Source organism: Aphis gossypii, chromosome 2 (assembly GCF_020184175.1).
Source record: "Aphis gossypii isolate Hap1 chromosome 2, ASM2018417v2, whole genome shotgun sequence".
NCBI classification, from domain to species: domain Eukaryota; kingdom Metazoa; phylum Arthropoda; class Insecta; order Hemiptera; family Aphididae; genus Aphis; species Aphis gossypii.
In genome coordinates, this window is record NC_065531.1 from 72307627 (window position 1) to 72323978 (window position 16352).

Sequence of the window (16352 nt, forward strand, 5' to 3'; positions counted from 1 at the left end):
TACGCAACTGTGCCTTATAATATATGCATAGACAGAAGTGCAGCAAAGTGGAGTAGTTACGGGTAGTTGCTCCCCCCCCCTAAACAAAAATCTTTTTTATAATGGTTAAAACAAAATAAATATGACGTTTAGTTTAACTAATAACTTGTAATTTGTATCTATCATAAATAGGTACATTTTAAAAATCCCGCCCACTGGCACAGCGCATGATATATATTACTGGAGATAAACTATAGGTACTCAAGTCTAAAAGTACCTATGTACTATTTCTTATAATGAATTTACCTAACTTACAACTTGGGGCGCTATTTGTGTACACCGACCTTACTGATGCCTATCTACACAAAAACGCATTCAATTAAAATAAGTTATAGAATTGTAAAAAGTTGGGTACTAATAATATTTTTAAATTGTTAATTAATGTCAATGACCGAGAACCGAAGAAATATGAAAATAATACTATAGTATAGTATACCATATAGTATTTTACCAGTAAAATATAATTATAGGTAGGTATAATTTTATCGATAACTTATTATATTATATTTCGTTGTACCTTGTATGGCTCAATGGCTAGATGTGTGTGTGACGTGTGCGTATGTACGTATTATAAAATGATTAATTTAGATAAACTTTTTAAACGTAGGTATGCAATATGGCGCGATAATATTGTTAAAATAAAAAAAATGCGATACCTAGTCGGAAATTACCGCATCAAATTATAATTTATAACTCAATGTATATTAAACTTTTCAGTAGGTATAAACACTTAAGTACCTACTAAAATGCATTATGCATTTTTAAAAATTGAACAAAATTGAAACATCTTACTATAATTAGCAATTTTTATAAAAAAAAGTCAATAACAATTTTTTAGAGTAGGTACTTACCTATATCGTAATGTCGTGGTTATAGCCCATAGATATCTATTCAAAATTTGAACAAAATATAAAAAATATCTCTTCTCTACAGATCCACATTGGTGTTCTTCCGAGAGCACACTACTAGCGTCCGAAATTATTATCATTAGTTGAGTCGCGTCCCGCAAAAAAAAAAAATATTCAAAAAGGGACACAGTTATTTGCGTCCCGGTATACCTTTTTTATAACTTAATTGAGTCCCGAAATCATGGATATAATCGATATCAATATGTTAATAAAAGAAATACATTGATACACCAATTTTATTTTTATTAAAATATAAAAGTTTCATATTGTTATCACATAATTCATATCAATATACGAAATTCATGGTGTAAGTAGCCAAATGGTTATAATAGTTGTGGTTCAATTCAAATATGGTATAATATAATTTAATGTACTAACCTATTGTATTTATTAAAATAAATAATTAAATTTTTTTATTTATTTCAAATAGTTAACTTTACTTTATCATTTTACTGTATATTCCCTTCTTGTCTGTCAATGGTTAAATGTATAGAAAGTTTTGATTAATATTTCATTAAAATCTTCAAATTTATGTATGTGCATAAATGCATAATAATTTTTTTGTAAACGTTAATTAAGGTAAATACACATTTATTATTTTATTTATATACTCATTATTGATAATTATTGATTAGGTACTTTTAAAATTATTTGTATTTTTCGTCCTAGCACAATATATTTTTAATTAATAATACATTTTTATAGTTAACTAAATGGTTGTTAGTAATTAGGTATTTATTAAATGATCACCTAAATTTAAAATAGAGGCAAATATTGCTCCACTGAAGCTTCTATAAAGTAAATTAAAATAGTAGGTATTTTACTCAAAAATTTTTACAAAAACAATTTTAAAATCTAATTAGGTAATATACTTAATTTCCATAAAATAAGATTAGGCTTATACAATATGGCATGATTAATTTCCATACCCCTCTTATTCATTTATAACAATTATTATTGTATACCCGTCTTAATGATCAAGAACAATATTTTGAAAAAATTATTTACAATGTAGTTGGACCTGGCCACTTTTGAATATTAGTTATAACTTAATTGTATTACTATTTTCCTTTTTACATATTTTTTCTTATACATATATAATATAATATATATATATATATGTATATATTACTATTATTTATTATTGATTTGTTATGGTTAAATTTCAAATCTATAATTGTTTGTACTTGGGTCACGGCCCATTCTGTAATAAAACAAAATAAAAACAATAAGAAAAAACTCCATGTGAATAGTTTAATATTTTTTTTTATTTTCAACACATTATAATATGAAGTAATTAAGTTAGTTTAGACGACATCATATTATAATTTGTACGAAAACAAGATAGTCATACATCACAAATCTCTAAAAACTACTCAATAACGATGCAGTCTTATCTTTAAAATATATAAATCAGCAATTCTAGACTAACTTATAACAAAATTATTATTACTATGATACATTTTAATTTTTAATTTTCGTGATGATTTTTCATACGTTAACACATATTAAAGTACTTGTTAAACAATAATATAATAGTATGTGTAAATAATTAATATTTTTTTTAATGGTTATAACAAATAAAAAAAGTAAAATATAACTTTTGTTTGAATTTTAAAAGTTCTATTTTGCAATTTTTTTCCATTTCTGTACATGTCATACATATTTTACTGCATCGTATTCAGTTGTTTAAAAACATTTACAACATTTTGTAAGTAAACAACCCACGAAAAATTGAAAAATGTTTTATAAAGTAACTGAACTGTGAATTTAAGATTCACTATTTTTTTTATAGATACATATTTTAGTATGCACTGTAGTAATATATAAATAAATATATAAAACAACAAAAATAAGGTATGAATCAAAATGGCATTTACAAGAAATTGGAACATGTGCAATAAATTAAATGCTTCTAACGTCTGGTTAACCATGATGCAAATTTAAAAACCACATAACTGCATACCAATGTGACAATTAATTTTCTTTCTCTGACATAAAAAGGTAGTGAAGCTACATGTTCTAATTCAATAACTCGGCGTGACACGCGACCCATCTGCTGGCGCAAGTGAGCTAATTCTTCAGATATTGTCATTGGTTCACTCATGCTTGTATTGAAGAAGCTCATACTAAAAAAATAAAATATATCATATAATTAAATACATTAAATAAAAACATAATTTATTATTATTTATGAATTGAAAAAATTCTGTTCCACAGTATTCTATTATAATTTGAATACCTAGTAACACATACACCATTGTACATTAATCAGATTACAATATAAGATTACACTATACTGATATTTCTTATCATCATCTCTAAAACAAATAATGTTCCCACCATCTCTCTTTTAAATTCAATTTATTTAACAAAGAAGAGATCTTTCTCTATAGAAAAATATTTCATCGGGCTTTAAATATTTCAATTATAAATAAGATACAAATATATATATATTTTTAATACAATTAATTATTTAATATATATTATTTAAATTAAATTAAATATTTAAAAATAACTGGTAGATAAAGTTTTCTCTTTTTAATTAGTTAATAAATATTTTTATTCTAGTTAAATTCATATAACAGTTATATAATTATGAAGTAAAAATAATTTTATATAAATCTCAAGTTCAGTATAGTCTCATTTTACACTTTTATAGAAAATAGAAATGTGTATTTTGTTTTATTACAGAAAAACATTTATATTACTTTGGATTTTGGATTTGCACATTATTAGCCACTGGTTCATTATTGTTCGGAATTGATTCTTCACTTTGTTCAGTACTCATAGATTTCAGTTCAAAGTCATCCAACACAGAAGGGAAATAATGTCTTGACATGGTAATTTTTTGTGGTGGAGTCTAAAATTTATATTTTTGGACAGTTAATAATATTATTACAATATATGAATATAACAATAACATATTACATGCACACGAATAAATTCTTCAGGGGGTGGCTGTGGAATGATCAAATCATCAATTGCAAATTCTCTTGGTTTTGATGAAGATCCCTGATGCTGATTATTACCTATGCGATAATATTTCATTACATTATGATTTTGTAAATAATTTAAAAGTTAATTATTTAAATTTAAAATTGATGGAACTATATTATGTTAACTGTCAATGCTAACAAATAAAAACATTGTTTTAATCTACAATAATATTTTATATCAATATAGAAAATTTAAGAATAGAAAATTAAAAGTATGACTTTTCATAAGTAAAATATAGTGTAAATGTGTAATGATATTTATTTAAAATTTAATAAAATACAAAAATATATCAGTATACTGAGCACTAACAGGTTACATAAAAAATTTTATATTATACATACATACTAAGAAAGTTTTTGCATGCTCTGATTTGATTATTATCAGTCTCAATTTGAGACTAAATAAATTAAAAATACAACCAAATTATCAATTTTCTATCATTACTTTAGAATAGGGGTCAGCAACCCATAACTTGCAGAAGGATGTTAAATTTTCATGTTTTATTTTTGTTCAATAAATAATATTTTTCATACATAATTTAGTTCTTTTGGCTTAATAAATGAAACATAATCTAATTTTTAATAGATTTATAATAAGTATTACCTGGTTGAAATACTATTATTAACTAATCAGTCAAAGATAATAACTAATATCAAAAAATTAACTAATCAATTGTAGGCACAGAAATTGAATTAATTTACAATTTTGTAGGTATATATTTTTTTTCTAAAATCTGTATTATTTTTTATATTTATAAAATTAAAAGTATTTATCATACATAAATATATTTTTTTTTTTTTTATTAAGGCAGCATTTGATGAAAAGTTGAAAAAATAAGCCAGCATGGTTAAAAAGATTGCCAACCCCTGTTTTAGAAGAATTTCCTTACATTTTTTTAACTTATGAATATTAGTACTTTACATTGTACAATTGAATAAATAAAGCAATGAACTATTGGCCTCAAAATCTAAATTGATGATAATTAAATAATTCTAGAGTAATGTTACCATGTACAAATAAAATTATTATTCACAAGAATTTAATTAAAAGTTAATGCTAAGTGTGTTAGATTCATAACTGGAGATTATATCTACTATACTTAGATTCTATTTAGATGTTATAACATTTAAATGATACATATTATAATGTGTTATACTGTTTATATGCATAGTATGAGTGGTTTTGTTAAAATGCACAGGATCGCCTATTCAAAGACGACGACTGCATGCATTTGAACACTATAAAAAAATTAAAAATATATGTGTTCATGCGTAAATAAATAAAACAACTTTTTTAAATTTAAGAATCAACATTAACAAATTTATATTTGTCATAATTAAAATATAAATGATACAGATCACTAATTCGTTAAAATTGTAATTTAATAAGTAAACATCATATGAAATTAAGAAAATGTAGGTAGTTTTTCATAAAGAAATGTTTGAAACTATAAAATAAAATGTTATACTTACAAATAAATAAAACTTAGTACCTACATATCTATATCAAATTATAATACCAGAAATAAAATACAAGTTACACAACCTAAGATAATGTTTTGCGAAAATCATAGTTACCAATAAGAACAATTTTTTCTGGAACTCTCATGTCAAAATTGTCTCCAAATCGGCTGTTATCGTCAGTGTAGTAGTTTGATGACCGATAATTAGAAACATCTCCATTTACTCGAATACTCTTCGGTACTTGCATCTTATTGTTTATCTCTTCGGTGAAGTCAACATCGTAAATGTGGTGTTCCTCCATTGCAAATTAAATTATACAAAAATATCTAAACATAAAAGTATTTTGATATTAAAATGATCGATATCGTTAAAAACGACTTTAATAGCTAACCTCGATAATTAGTAGCTATTAACTTGTTCTGTTCAACAATGCGCTTTGATTAGCCACAACAAATTGTTTTTAATTAAAGATTTAAAAGATTTAACCACGAAACTACAAAAATATCAGCCCTTATAGCTGATATTGTAAGTTGTAGATCACCGTGAATAATAACAATGGTCTAATGATAAGAAAAACATCCGTTAAAACGAAATGATAAAAAAATATATTTTTGTACTGCTTTCTCGACCAGGAGAACTATACAAAAATATTGAAAATTTTTGATCAACTAAAAGTGGGATGTGGGATTGTAGGAAATGGAAACTCGGATCACTTATAAAGTTATAAGATTCGGTTCTTAGTTTTCTACGGAATACGGAATACGGATTGATTTATTTGGTTTATTAAATTAATCCAGTTAAAATACCTGTTCGTCAGAATCAGATTATATTTTATTTAAAAAGTAAGAACACAATTCCCTAAACAATATATAATAAATCTATGACCCACGATTTAAGATAGGTACTACTTACATCGTGCTGTGACCTGTCGTAAATGGCTACTACGGTTAAATTTCACCTATTTTGTGAATTTGATTATTCATTTAAATAATAAAATATTCAATAATATTTAATGATAAAATAGAAAATTTAAAAATAAATTTAATTTACTGTTTAGTAACCATGCCCATTAAAATGCGTACTGTAGCTTGTAAGGCGCAGGCACTGAATATTAATTCAAGTGCTTGAAAAAACTTTTTTTTTGATTCTGAACGGAGATAAAAATTAAAAAGTTTTTTGTACGAGGACACTTTATTGTTCAAAAAATGCTCTAATATTCAACTACAAGAGAGATTTTTGGTACCTAGTAAATTAGATTTAGACCGCATTCAATATGTAAAAGTTTACAAATACATTTCCAAATAATTAGAAGAAATGGAAATAATTACCCAAAACCGGGAACATACGCAAAATAAGTTTTTGACAAAATCGATTTGAGTTGACCTAAAACTTTCAAGTTCAATAAATGTTTATATGACATATGTGCATTTTCAAAGTACCTTTATATTCATAAATACCTAAAATGTAAAGTTTATTTTGTCATACGACTTAGTTCTTACCAAGATATAAACAACATAGTACGAGAGTAAAAGATGCTGTTTGAATGAAGTCTATATAATATATATAATATTACTAATGTACCTACTTACGACTTACCAACTCAGTATATACTTATGTTTACATTGTTTACACAAAACTTATATTGTTCAATTGAAGGAATAAACACTAAGTTTGTGATTTCATTATTTCTATAAACTTTTTAATATTAGGTAGGTATACTTACAGTAGTCAGTAATCACAATCATGTTTATTCCTTCGATTAAATAATAAAAGTTATGTGAAAACAATGTAAATAAAACTACAAAAGTGCTGAGTTAATACTTAATAACTAATAAGTATCTACCTATATACTACCTACTATATATTATATTATAAACAACATAACTATAGACCTTATATTATTAACGGTTAGATGTTAGAATGTTAGATTCTTCTATTGCCGATGACAAAAGTCAAAATGATTTTAATGATAGGACAGGTATATAATTTTTATTATACAGGCATACTTAGTAATAGACAATAGTAACTAGTACCTACCTAACTTACTATTATACTCATTATCTTGAAAAATATATTTCACCATAAATTACTCATTACATAATATTTTTCGAAAGATATATATTTATTGTTATTTTTATTTTTATCTTTTTATAATTTTAGATGGTACTTGTTTTTTTAATTTCGTATTCGGATTAAAATATATATTTTTTAATTTTTATAAAAATCAAATTTCAAATAAGTAGTTTAACTTGCAATGCAAGTATTTTAAATAACAAAATAAAATTAGTAAAAATATTTTATAATTATTTAAAATTATGTTAAATAATATTTTTTAGTACCTATTGAAAGTTAATAAAAATATTTTTAAATCAAATTTGAGAAAAGATACCTAAAATTAACATAAATGTATCTATTCTCTTACATAGGTATTAAATATAAATATTTACATTTTTCCTAATTTTAACATCTACTCAATTTTGAATTATGATATACAAACTATCTATACAATACGACTACCTATACATAATAAATTATAATAAAATAAAACTAACTATATACAAGTACTTTTATTTTATGGAAAATATGAACAAGCTTAGACTTAAGAAAAACTATTTCATGTATAAACTTTTAGAATTAAAATCATTATTATCACATTACTTACCATAACCTATATAACTTATGCATTAGGTACTTAACTACCCATAATGAAAAAGGTCAATTATTCTATGATGAATTGTGTCTTATTTGTATTCAATTCCTATGACCTACAATTTTTTAGTTACATAAAAAACATCAGTTTATTACAATATTTTTTTTTATTATTTTATGAATAATATTAGGTATGTGAAAACGATTACCCAATTTATCTTATGGGTTAATATTCTTGATCTATGACCATGGTTTTCAAAATTCATTTGATTACTTTATTGTTGTATTCATTTTTTAATTTCTGTTAAACCGTTTTATATTAATTTTTCATTGTTTTGATATTATTCCTTAACCTGTTCAATAATTAGAAAATAATATCAGAAATAAAGCATTTTTATAACTTAAAGCCTAAAGGTAACCATTAAGTTTATGTTCTATATCAATCAATCATTCATATTAATAATTATAATCTAAGATTATTTTATTTTTGTCCAGAATCATATTTTAATTTTCAAATTGTATACAACATTACTTATTCTATTTTATTTTATTAGGTAACATTAAAATGTGCTCCATATTATATAATAATAATTATCAAATGACTAATAATAAATAAATATATTGTATACACATTTCAACAGTCGTCACAACCAAGAGATAACAAAATATTATGAAATATTAAATATTTAATTCACATTTCAAACTATATGAACTTACTTAAACTTATAACATAATATTTCAATTGTAATTTTGTAATCAATAGAACAACTAGACAACTAAATAGAATTTACATACATTTTTACTATTATCATAAGTAATGTATTAATATATGATTATTATTTAAAACAGCATAATTTTCATGACTTTAAAATTAAGATTGGTTCATACAAATTTTACAAAAAAACTATTGTACAGTATATCCAATCCAGGAATCACCAATTTATATTTTTGGAAATTTGTGAAGTTTTTATATGCTATGAAAACGTAATGCATTCGTTTATCCGCAGAAAATAAAGGTAGATTAAAAAAAAAATCTAACAAAAATTAATGAAAACCTCATCTAACTTACCATCAAAAAACAAATAATTTAAAAATTAATTTCATACCTACAGACCACAAAAATTTCATCCATAGGCCTGCCATTTGGTGACTCCTGGTTTAATACATAAAAAACCCATTTCAATATTTCCTTCTTAAATTGTAAAAATGGCTTTTATGGAATAATTTAGTAACCAATTTATTAGTTACCTTATTACAATTTAATTCTATTCAATATTGGAACAAAAATATTTAAAATTATAAATTAATAGTATTTAGGAACTAAAATTAAAACATAATTTTTTAAGTATTTTTTTATTTTATAGCATTGAAGCTAAATCTCTAAAAATAAAATATAATTGTACAGTTTATTTCTTTGTACTATATTCTAAAATCAATTGGTTTATGTTCAATAATATTAATAAAATATAATAGTATCAATGTTAATAATTTGAGCCATTTAACAGGCTTTAAAGAGTTTTTTATTTTATATTTTTTTTAAATAGGTACATACAAAATGAAAGATAAGCACTAATAATAAATTTCACTCAGTAATTACAATATTGAAATAAATGTTTATGATAAGTTTTTAAATTGGTACAATATTCTATTAAAGGTATATATAACTTACAAAATGTGTATTTAATGAAAATATTTAATTTAAATGTTCGATTGTTTTTGTCGTTGTTTTATTACATATAATAATAGTAATTATGAAAAACGTGTAAATACATAATACTTAAGTTCCTATTAATTTTATTTATATTACATACATGGAAATTAATAAGTTAAAAATTTGATGTAATCCAAATAGTTATAAGGAACAAATTAAAAATAAATAATACACAATAATATAGTAATAAACTGGTATTAAACTGGTATTTGTTAAACATGGTTGGTTTTTATGAATTTATATTTTATATAACTTTTAAAACAATTTATGGGTAATAAGATACACACACACACACACACACACACACACACACACACACACACACACACACACAAAATATATTATAATAGCTAAATACAAGTAAAAATGAGCAACAAAAATAAGCAAATACTAACTTAATATTAATGAATCACACAACAATGACATAAATTATTTTGAATTGGCCCCTGAAATAAATTAATATTTAAAATAAACAAAATAAATTGTAGTTAACTTAGTTTCTAAGTAAATTGCTGTAATTAAATTTACTTAAATATCTAAAGTTATTTCATAATTAAAAATTTAAATAATATTCTTAACAAAATAATCCATCTGTGGTTACTTAAAGCTAAAATGTTTATTTTTATGCCTACAAATGGCTAAAATAGGAAACATGATGTCAACATATTCTTATAAATATAACATTTTCATTACTAGTTGATAAAAAATTAACATAAAGAGATGAACACTAAGTTAAAGATATAATATGATGTTATACCACGAGGGACTATAGTTGGTAAATATTTTAATTTTAGGGGAAAATAAATATTTATTATGTAATATTTAAATTTAAATTATTATTGACCATGACGATGAACCCTTTCAACATGAAGGTCAAATAATAATCTGTTGCTTTCGTAATAGTAAGGATTTTGATCAGAAGTCAGATCTGGATCATATTGTAAATTTTCCGGTTCTTCAACTCTATTGTTTTGTTGATTATTTACATCTGGATGACTATAATCAGTGGCCGTTTGCTGGCTATATTGTGTTGATGTAGATGCATTCTATAAATTAATTTTTAAAGATATTGAAATTATATTTACAAGACAAAAATTAGCTATTGCTTAAAATTATTAATTATCATCTGAAACATTTAATATTTGTTACAAAACATAATATAAATAAATATATTTGTGAAACTTATATTTTGGTGTTAAGAGCTATATATAGTAAATTTATTTTGCTTAGAAATCCAATGGAAGTCAGATTTAACCAAATACTTGATGAATGCTTCACTGTACTTATTATTTAATATCAATCCTGTGTTAAATATTTATTATGATTTTTAATTTTATACTTAAAACTTTAATATTTAATAAAAATAAAAATCAGAATTTTCGAAGAATAAAATAACAGTAGGTATTATTTTACTTAAATTGTTCTATATTGATATATTATGAAAAATGTTTTTCTTAAGAAACCATACTTAATAGTTCTAAATGCTTTTGTTAGAGATATTAAGTTAAGTAAAATTATGCTAAATATTGTTATTTTACCATAAAAATATGGAAAATTATAACTATGTATTCAAAAAGAATTTTTACTTTAAAATATTATAAAAAAATTAAAACCATTTACTTTTAATCATATCATCTACTTAAATAAAATATAGTTATTATGTCATTATATACATATGAAAATATAGTGTAATTAATTATCTAATGAAAAATAATAAATAATTATATAAATAATTACAAGTAAACAAAAATATATTGATATTATACTCATGGTTAATGACCATTCTTTCACATTAACCTTGAAATATTCTTTGTAAAACCATAAATTACAATAAAATGTAAGTATCGGTTATTAAGTAATATAAAATTATATAGTAGTGATAAATTTAAATAACAATCAATTGATAATATAATTATGTTTAAAGTTAATAATTATTCCATACACAAATATAGATTTCCATTAAAAGTAATTCAAATAAAAATAAAATTACTTACACCATAGGCATTTGTGACTGCCAAATGGTTTTCGCCAGCAAGTGGACCATCTTTCAAGTACATACTGTGCATTCGTTTTGACAAAGGTTTATAATCGTCATCATATTCTTCTAATGATCTTTTCCTAAACATCATAATTATATTATACAGATATTCAAGTAGGCATATAATGCTATTTTAATATTTTACCTTAAAACACGTAGAGTATCGGCAGCCATTTCAATTTCTTTTGATGTGAACTAGGTATAAGAAATCGAATAAATCGAAACTGTTTTAAGTATTTGTTAGAGAATTTTAAATGATAAATCCTTTTTTATTTTTTGTTCTTGTCTAAAAGGCACGTGAACGGGGTGATTTTTTTAAGTTGAGTTTTCTAAGCTGGAGAGAACATTTTTATTTTTGTACAAGCAAATTAGTCGGAATTAGACAGTCAGTTTAATACATGTTTAGACATGTTTAATACGTATTAATAAAATTACCCACGTTCACGAGCAACAAGACAACAGCTACAAGAGAGTTCGATACTTCGACTTAAAAAATAAATATAGGTACCTACACGATAATGAAAATCATATGCTTAGTAATCAGTGATTACTTCATGGTGATAACGCAGGATAGGATAATATGTTGATAAAAATAGTGGTCAGCTGATGGAGAATATTATGACGCTTTGAATCAGGGTCATTACTCATCACTTTAGTACTAATTTACTCTTTAGTTTTTTCAAATGTATTGTGGAATATTTGAATCTTGCTGCTGCGTCAACATTTAATTTAAAACTATACTTGGGCAATTTACCGAAAAAATGTACATGTGTCAAAAACTCCCAAATATGTGACCAAGGTAGGTATATTGTTATAAAAATGTCGGTTAAGGTCTTAAAGACATATTTCAAAGATGGTATTCGTATTTAATGATTTTTATGGATATAAGGTACCTTCAACATTTCTCCAGAAGCAGTCACTGTCTATAATGTATTAGACAATAATAGGTCCTATAGGAGCAAAGTTGAAGCGTCATTGATTCGAATTTCACTACGTTAGGTTTTCAGCTTAATATATTGCCATTATATACAACTTGCAAAACCACACATCAATTTCATTATTAATTTAAAAATTAAATTAATGATGACGAAAAACTGATTTTCTTTTCTTGTACAGCTATAGCCTACAAGTGTTAATAATGCATTATTAAACATAAGATTTTTGTTTTAGTTTTGTCGAAATTTCGTTATTTCCTTTTAAGTTTAGATAATTTAAAATTTTCACCATCACACTTGTCTTGGAGTCGTTGTAAATTTAATATATTTTTTTTTCACGTCCAGGTAATAACTGCTGTATGTTTAGTAAAAATCGACACCCAATAATATAGATAATGTTTTTATTGAGACATTCAATTGTAAATGCTATTTTTAAATTTTTTTTAAATAATTCATAAAGGTGGACACGAAAAATCACAATCATTATTTATTTAAAAAATATTTAGCATAAGACCCGAAAAGGTGGAAACACAAACTAAAGGTGAGTTACAACTTCCTAAAATAAATATTTTCCCATATTTTATCTTAACAGCTTTCAATTTGTTATAGACTACACGTTAGAAGACGTCGTATCCTCGTGTGTTGTATTCGTCTTACTAACGCATACATTACCATAATATAAATTTAACAGTTGTAATTTTGTGTGTTTAGAATATTAGAATGAAATGAGAAAAAAAAGAAGACATTTTTTCAAAAAAAAAAAAAAAACATTTTAAAACATTTTCTTTGTTCTCTCGTCGTTATTTTACATTTAAATTTTTAAGTGAATTAGGTGGATTTTCGTCTATTATAATATTTTACATAATCATAAAACTTGCTTAACAATTAAAATTCCATAAAATACCGACGAGAGGAGTAGAGGACACAAACAATTGTATTACCTTTAGCTTTGATAATAGGTCATTCACACTAATATTTAAGCTAAACACATAAAATTGGAACTACTGAATGTATATTTTGATAATAACATATGGTATGAGTTAGTTAGACGGAGACAACACATTTGAATTTCGAGTACGACGTCTTTGAACATAAACACGCAATAACCGATATTAATAATAACCTTATCTGTAAAATCATTGCAAATTTATCGTTGTACAAAACAATATTATTTTATAGTAGGTATGAATACTGTAACTCCACGAATAATAATCCAATAGGACAATTTCGACGGTTGGTCACATATTGTATCACACTACCTAGCCATTGACGGAGTAGACTTCGGAAGTTCTGCATAGGTCTTATTAAATCAAAAGCTCTTAGTAATGGTGAGGAAAGGCAGTTATATAGATACCAGAGTCATATACTAGACTTTTTGAATTTATACACTGGTACTCGTATTATTATTATTATTTGTAATTTACTTACCTATATCAGGGATGAACAACTTCAGGGATAACCACGTATCCACGTACCTTTTTTATATGGCCTGTACGGCTGTACTACACTTGAAAATAACTTAAATAACATTTTAACGTTTATCCGTATTTAATTTAATTTTTATTATGTTTTTTGTAAAAATATATAGATATTAATTCTTATCTTAATAGTATTGAACTGTTGCTAAATTATTAAATGTCTAAATATATATTTACTTAAAGAGGTATTATAGCTATAATAGGTATTTATTATATTTTATCAGTTTAATCGTGGCCACGCTGGCTAATGGCGATGGCATTGATATTATTATTTTCGAATTTTATAGTGCTTTAAAAATGTTCAATAAAAAAACCGTAAATTCGACGACAATAATAAAATATTAATACCTGTTGAAAAATATGAATTTCTACGAAATTTTATTTCACTAAAAATTTTATCCATGTTTGGAACTACTTATGTATAATATAATAGGTATACAATGAAAGGAAAAAAATCACCCAACCGAAGGTAGGAGTTGTAATTATAGAAATAGAAGGCAATTTCGCTAAATTATCTTCTTCAGCAATTATACATCTTCAAAATTCACATTTAAATAAGTTGAAAATATAAAAAAAAATAGTGATAGTAAATTTTAATGTTTTTCAACGACCTGTTTTATTTTCTATGTTTTCTGGTACCTACATTGTATTTTTAAGTTTTAAAAATTGGTCTTCTATATACAGTAACTTTGAGTTGCTCATCCCTGTCCTAAACTGTGCGTTGGATCTCAAACGGCTCCTGTCTATTTTTTGCTTATTTCCAAACGGCTCCCATCAAAAAAGGTCTAACAAACAGGTGAATACCTAAACGGCTCCCGTAGAAAAAAAAAAAATTAAATTAAAGCTCAGTCAAGTCAGTTCATTTAAATTATTAAAAGAACTAGAGTTCATTAGGAGTAAATAATTTTCATCTAGTGAAATAACACGTATGGATTATATAAAAAAAATTATGCCTAAATTAGATGCCTAATGTATGATTTTTTTTTTTAACACTAAAATTTAATATTATTTTAATAAAAAATTCACAATATATGATTTTTCTGTACCATAAGTTTTATAATTTACTAGTTTACACCAACAAATATTAACCTTATCTCTTTTGAGACAGTTTTATGTCTGTATAAAATGAAAATGAACTTGTGATGTAAAAAACCGGAGCCGTTTGAAAATTTACCTGTTCATAAAATCTTTTTTGACGGGAGCCGTTTGGAAATTGATCTTTTTGTAAAACGGGAGCCGTTTACGAAAATGGGAGCGAATGGGCTATGACCAAACTGTGATGTCTACTGGATAGAAACATATTTTACGAATGACCAGTTTTACCTTCGATAGCCATATACTCCTGTGTCACTCAAGGGGCTTATGACTATAAATAAAATATTTATGGATCCGTAAGTATTATATCAGGGATTATCTTGCATTTTTAAAGGCCATATAAAAGTTAAACCCAATATACTTACATCACTTTTCATCACGGTATATTTTCAAGTACCGATCTCCGTATGTTCTTCTTTAAATTAAAAATTTAAATTTGGTGAGTTACTGAATTCAAAATAGATACACATAATATCTATAATGTATCATATTTAATTTATAATACTATTTGTTTATTTTAAATGTTTGTTATGATAACTAGGTGTCTAGGCGTATATTATTAATATTATATTGACAATTCATAGAAATTATTTAATGCTATAATTTTCGATTAACCATTAAATGTTTAAAATTTTACTATTGATAAAATTATAAAAGTGAAATTGAAAACAATTGCACATATATTTTTAAAAGGTATCTGAAACTAGGTTGTGTGTTTGTAGTGGGGTAGAGGAGGTAGGAAAACAGCAACCCTCAACTAGTGCATACAATATACGTCAACCAAACCACCAGTTAAGTTAGAAATAGTTTAATATTGTTGTTCTAATAAAGAGCGTAAAATAAAATGTGAATAATAAAATCTGTAATATACAATAAAAATTGTGTATAGACAAGAATAGGTATTCATATTACTATGAATTATAATAATTTTTGAATGGGTTCACGACAGAGGTGCTGTTAAATTGTCTATATAAAACGCCGTGGGAACATATTTTTTGTTGTGGTTAACGTTATAGGGAAACCATACCTGGCGTAT

At 24.4% G+C, this 16352-nt stretch overlaps 2 protein-coding genes across 3 annotated transcripts; both read right to left on the minus strand.

The window, feature by feature from the left end:
• Positions 1-2193: 2193 nt before the first annotated feature.
• On the minus strand, positions 2194-5966 carry LOC114125903 (transport and Golgi organization protein 11). The gene is given in 6 exon segments (XM_027989720.2): positions 2194-2888; positions 2890-3076; positions 3659-3810; positions 3879-3979; positions 5525-5736; positions 5802-5966. Coding segments are annotated over 5 exon segments (642 nt in total). The 5' UTR covers positions 5712-5736; positions 5802-5966; the 3' UTR covers positions 2194-2873.
• A 4093-nt stretch (positions 5967-10059) lies between these two features.
• LOC114125881 (uncharacterized) lies at positions 10060-15796 on the minus strand. 2 transcript variants are annotated; one of them, XM_027989683.2, is made up of 4 exons: positions 15682-15796; positions 11954-12003; positions 11765-11888; positions 10060-10816 (listed from the first exon to the last, which is right to left on the minus strand). In XM_027989683.2, the coding sequence occupies exons 1-4, from the start codon at positions 15691-15693 to the stop codon at positions 10607-10609; spliced, it is 396 nt and encodes a 131-aa protein (XP_027845484.2). In that variant the 5' UTR covers positions 15694-15796; the 3' UTR covers positions 10060-10606. The 2 variants fall into 2 exon arrangements, with proteins under 2 accessions (XP_027845484.2, XP_050055448.1); XM_050199491.1 differs by lacking the exon at positions 15682-15796 and adding an exon at positions 12702-12910.
• Positions 15797-16352: the final 556 nt, after the last annotated feature.

Excerpts from the sequence above, each read along its gene's own strand:
- LOC114125881 (XM_027989683.2), bottom strand. Across the intron at positions 11,889-11,953 it reads GATACTCTACGTGTTTTAAG|GAAAAGATCATTAGAAGAAT; the intron begins GTAAAATATTAA and ends TATGATGTTTAG. Across the intron at positions 10,817-11,764 it reads CAGTCACAAATGCCTATGGT|AATGCATCTACATCAACACA; the intron begins GTAAGTAATTTT and ends ATTAATTTATAG.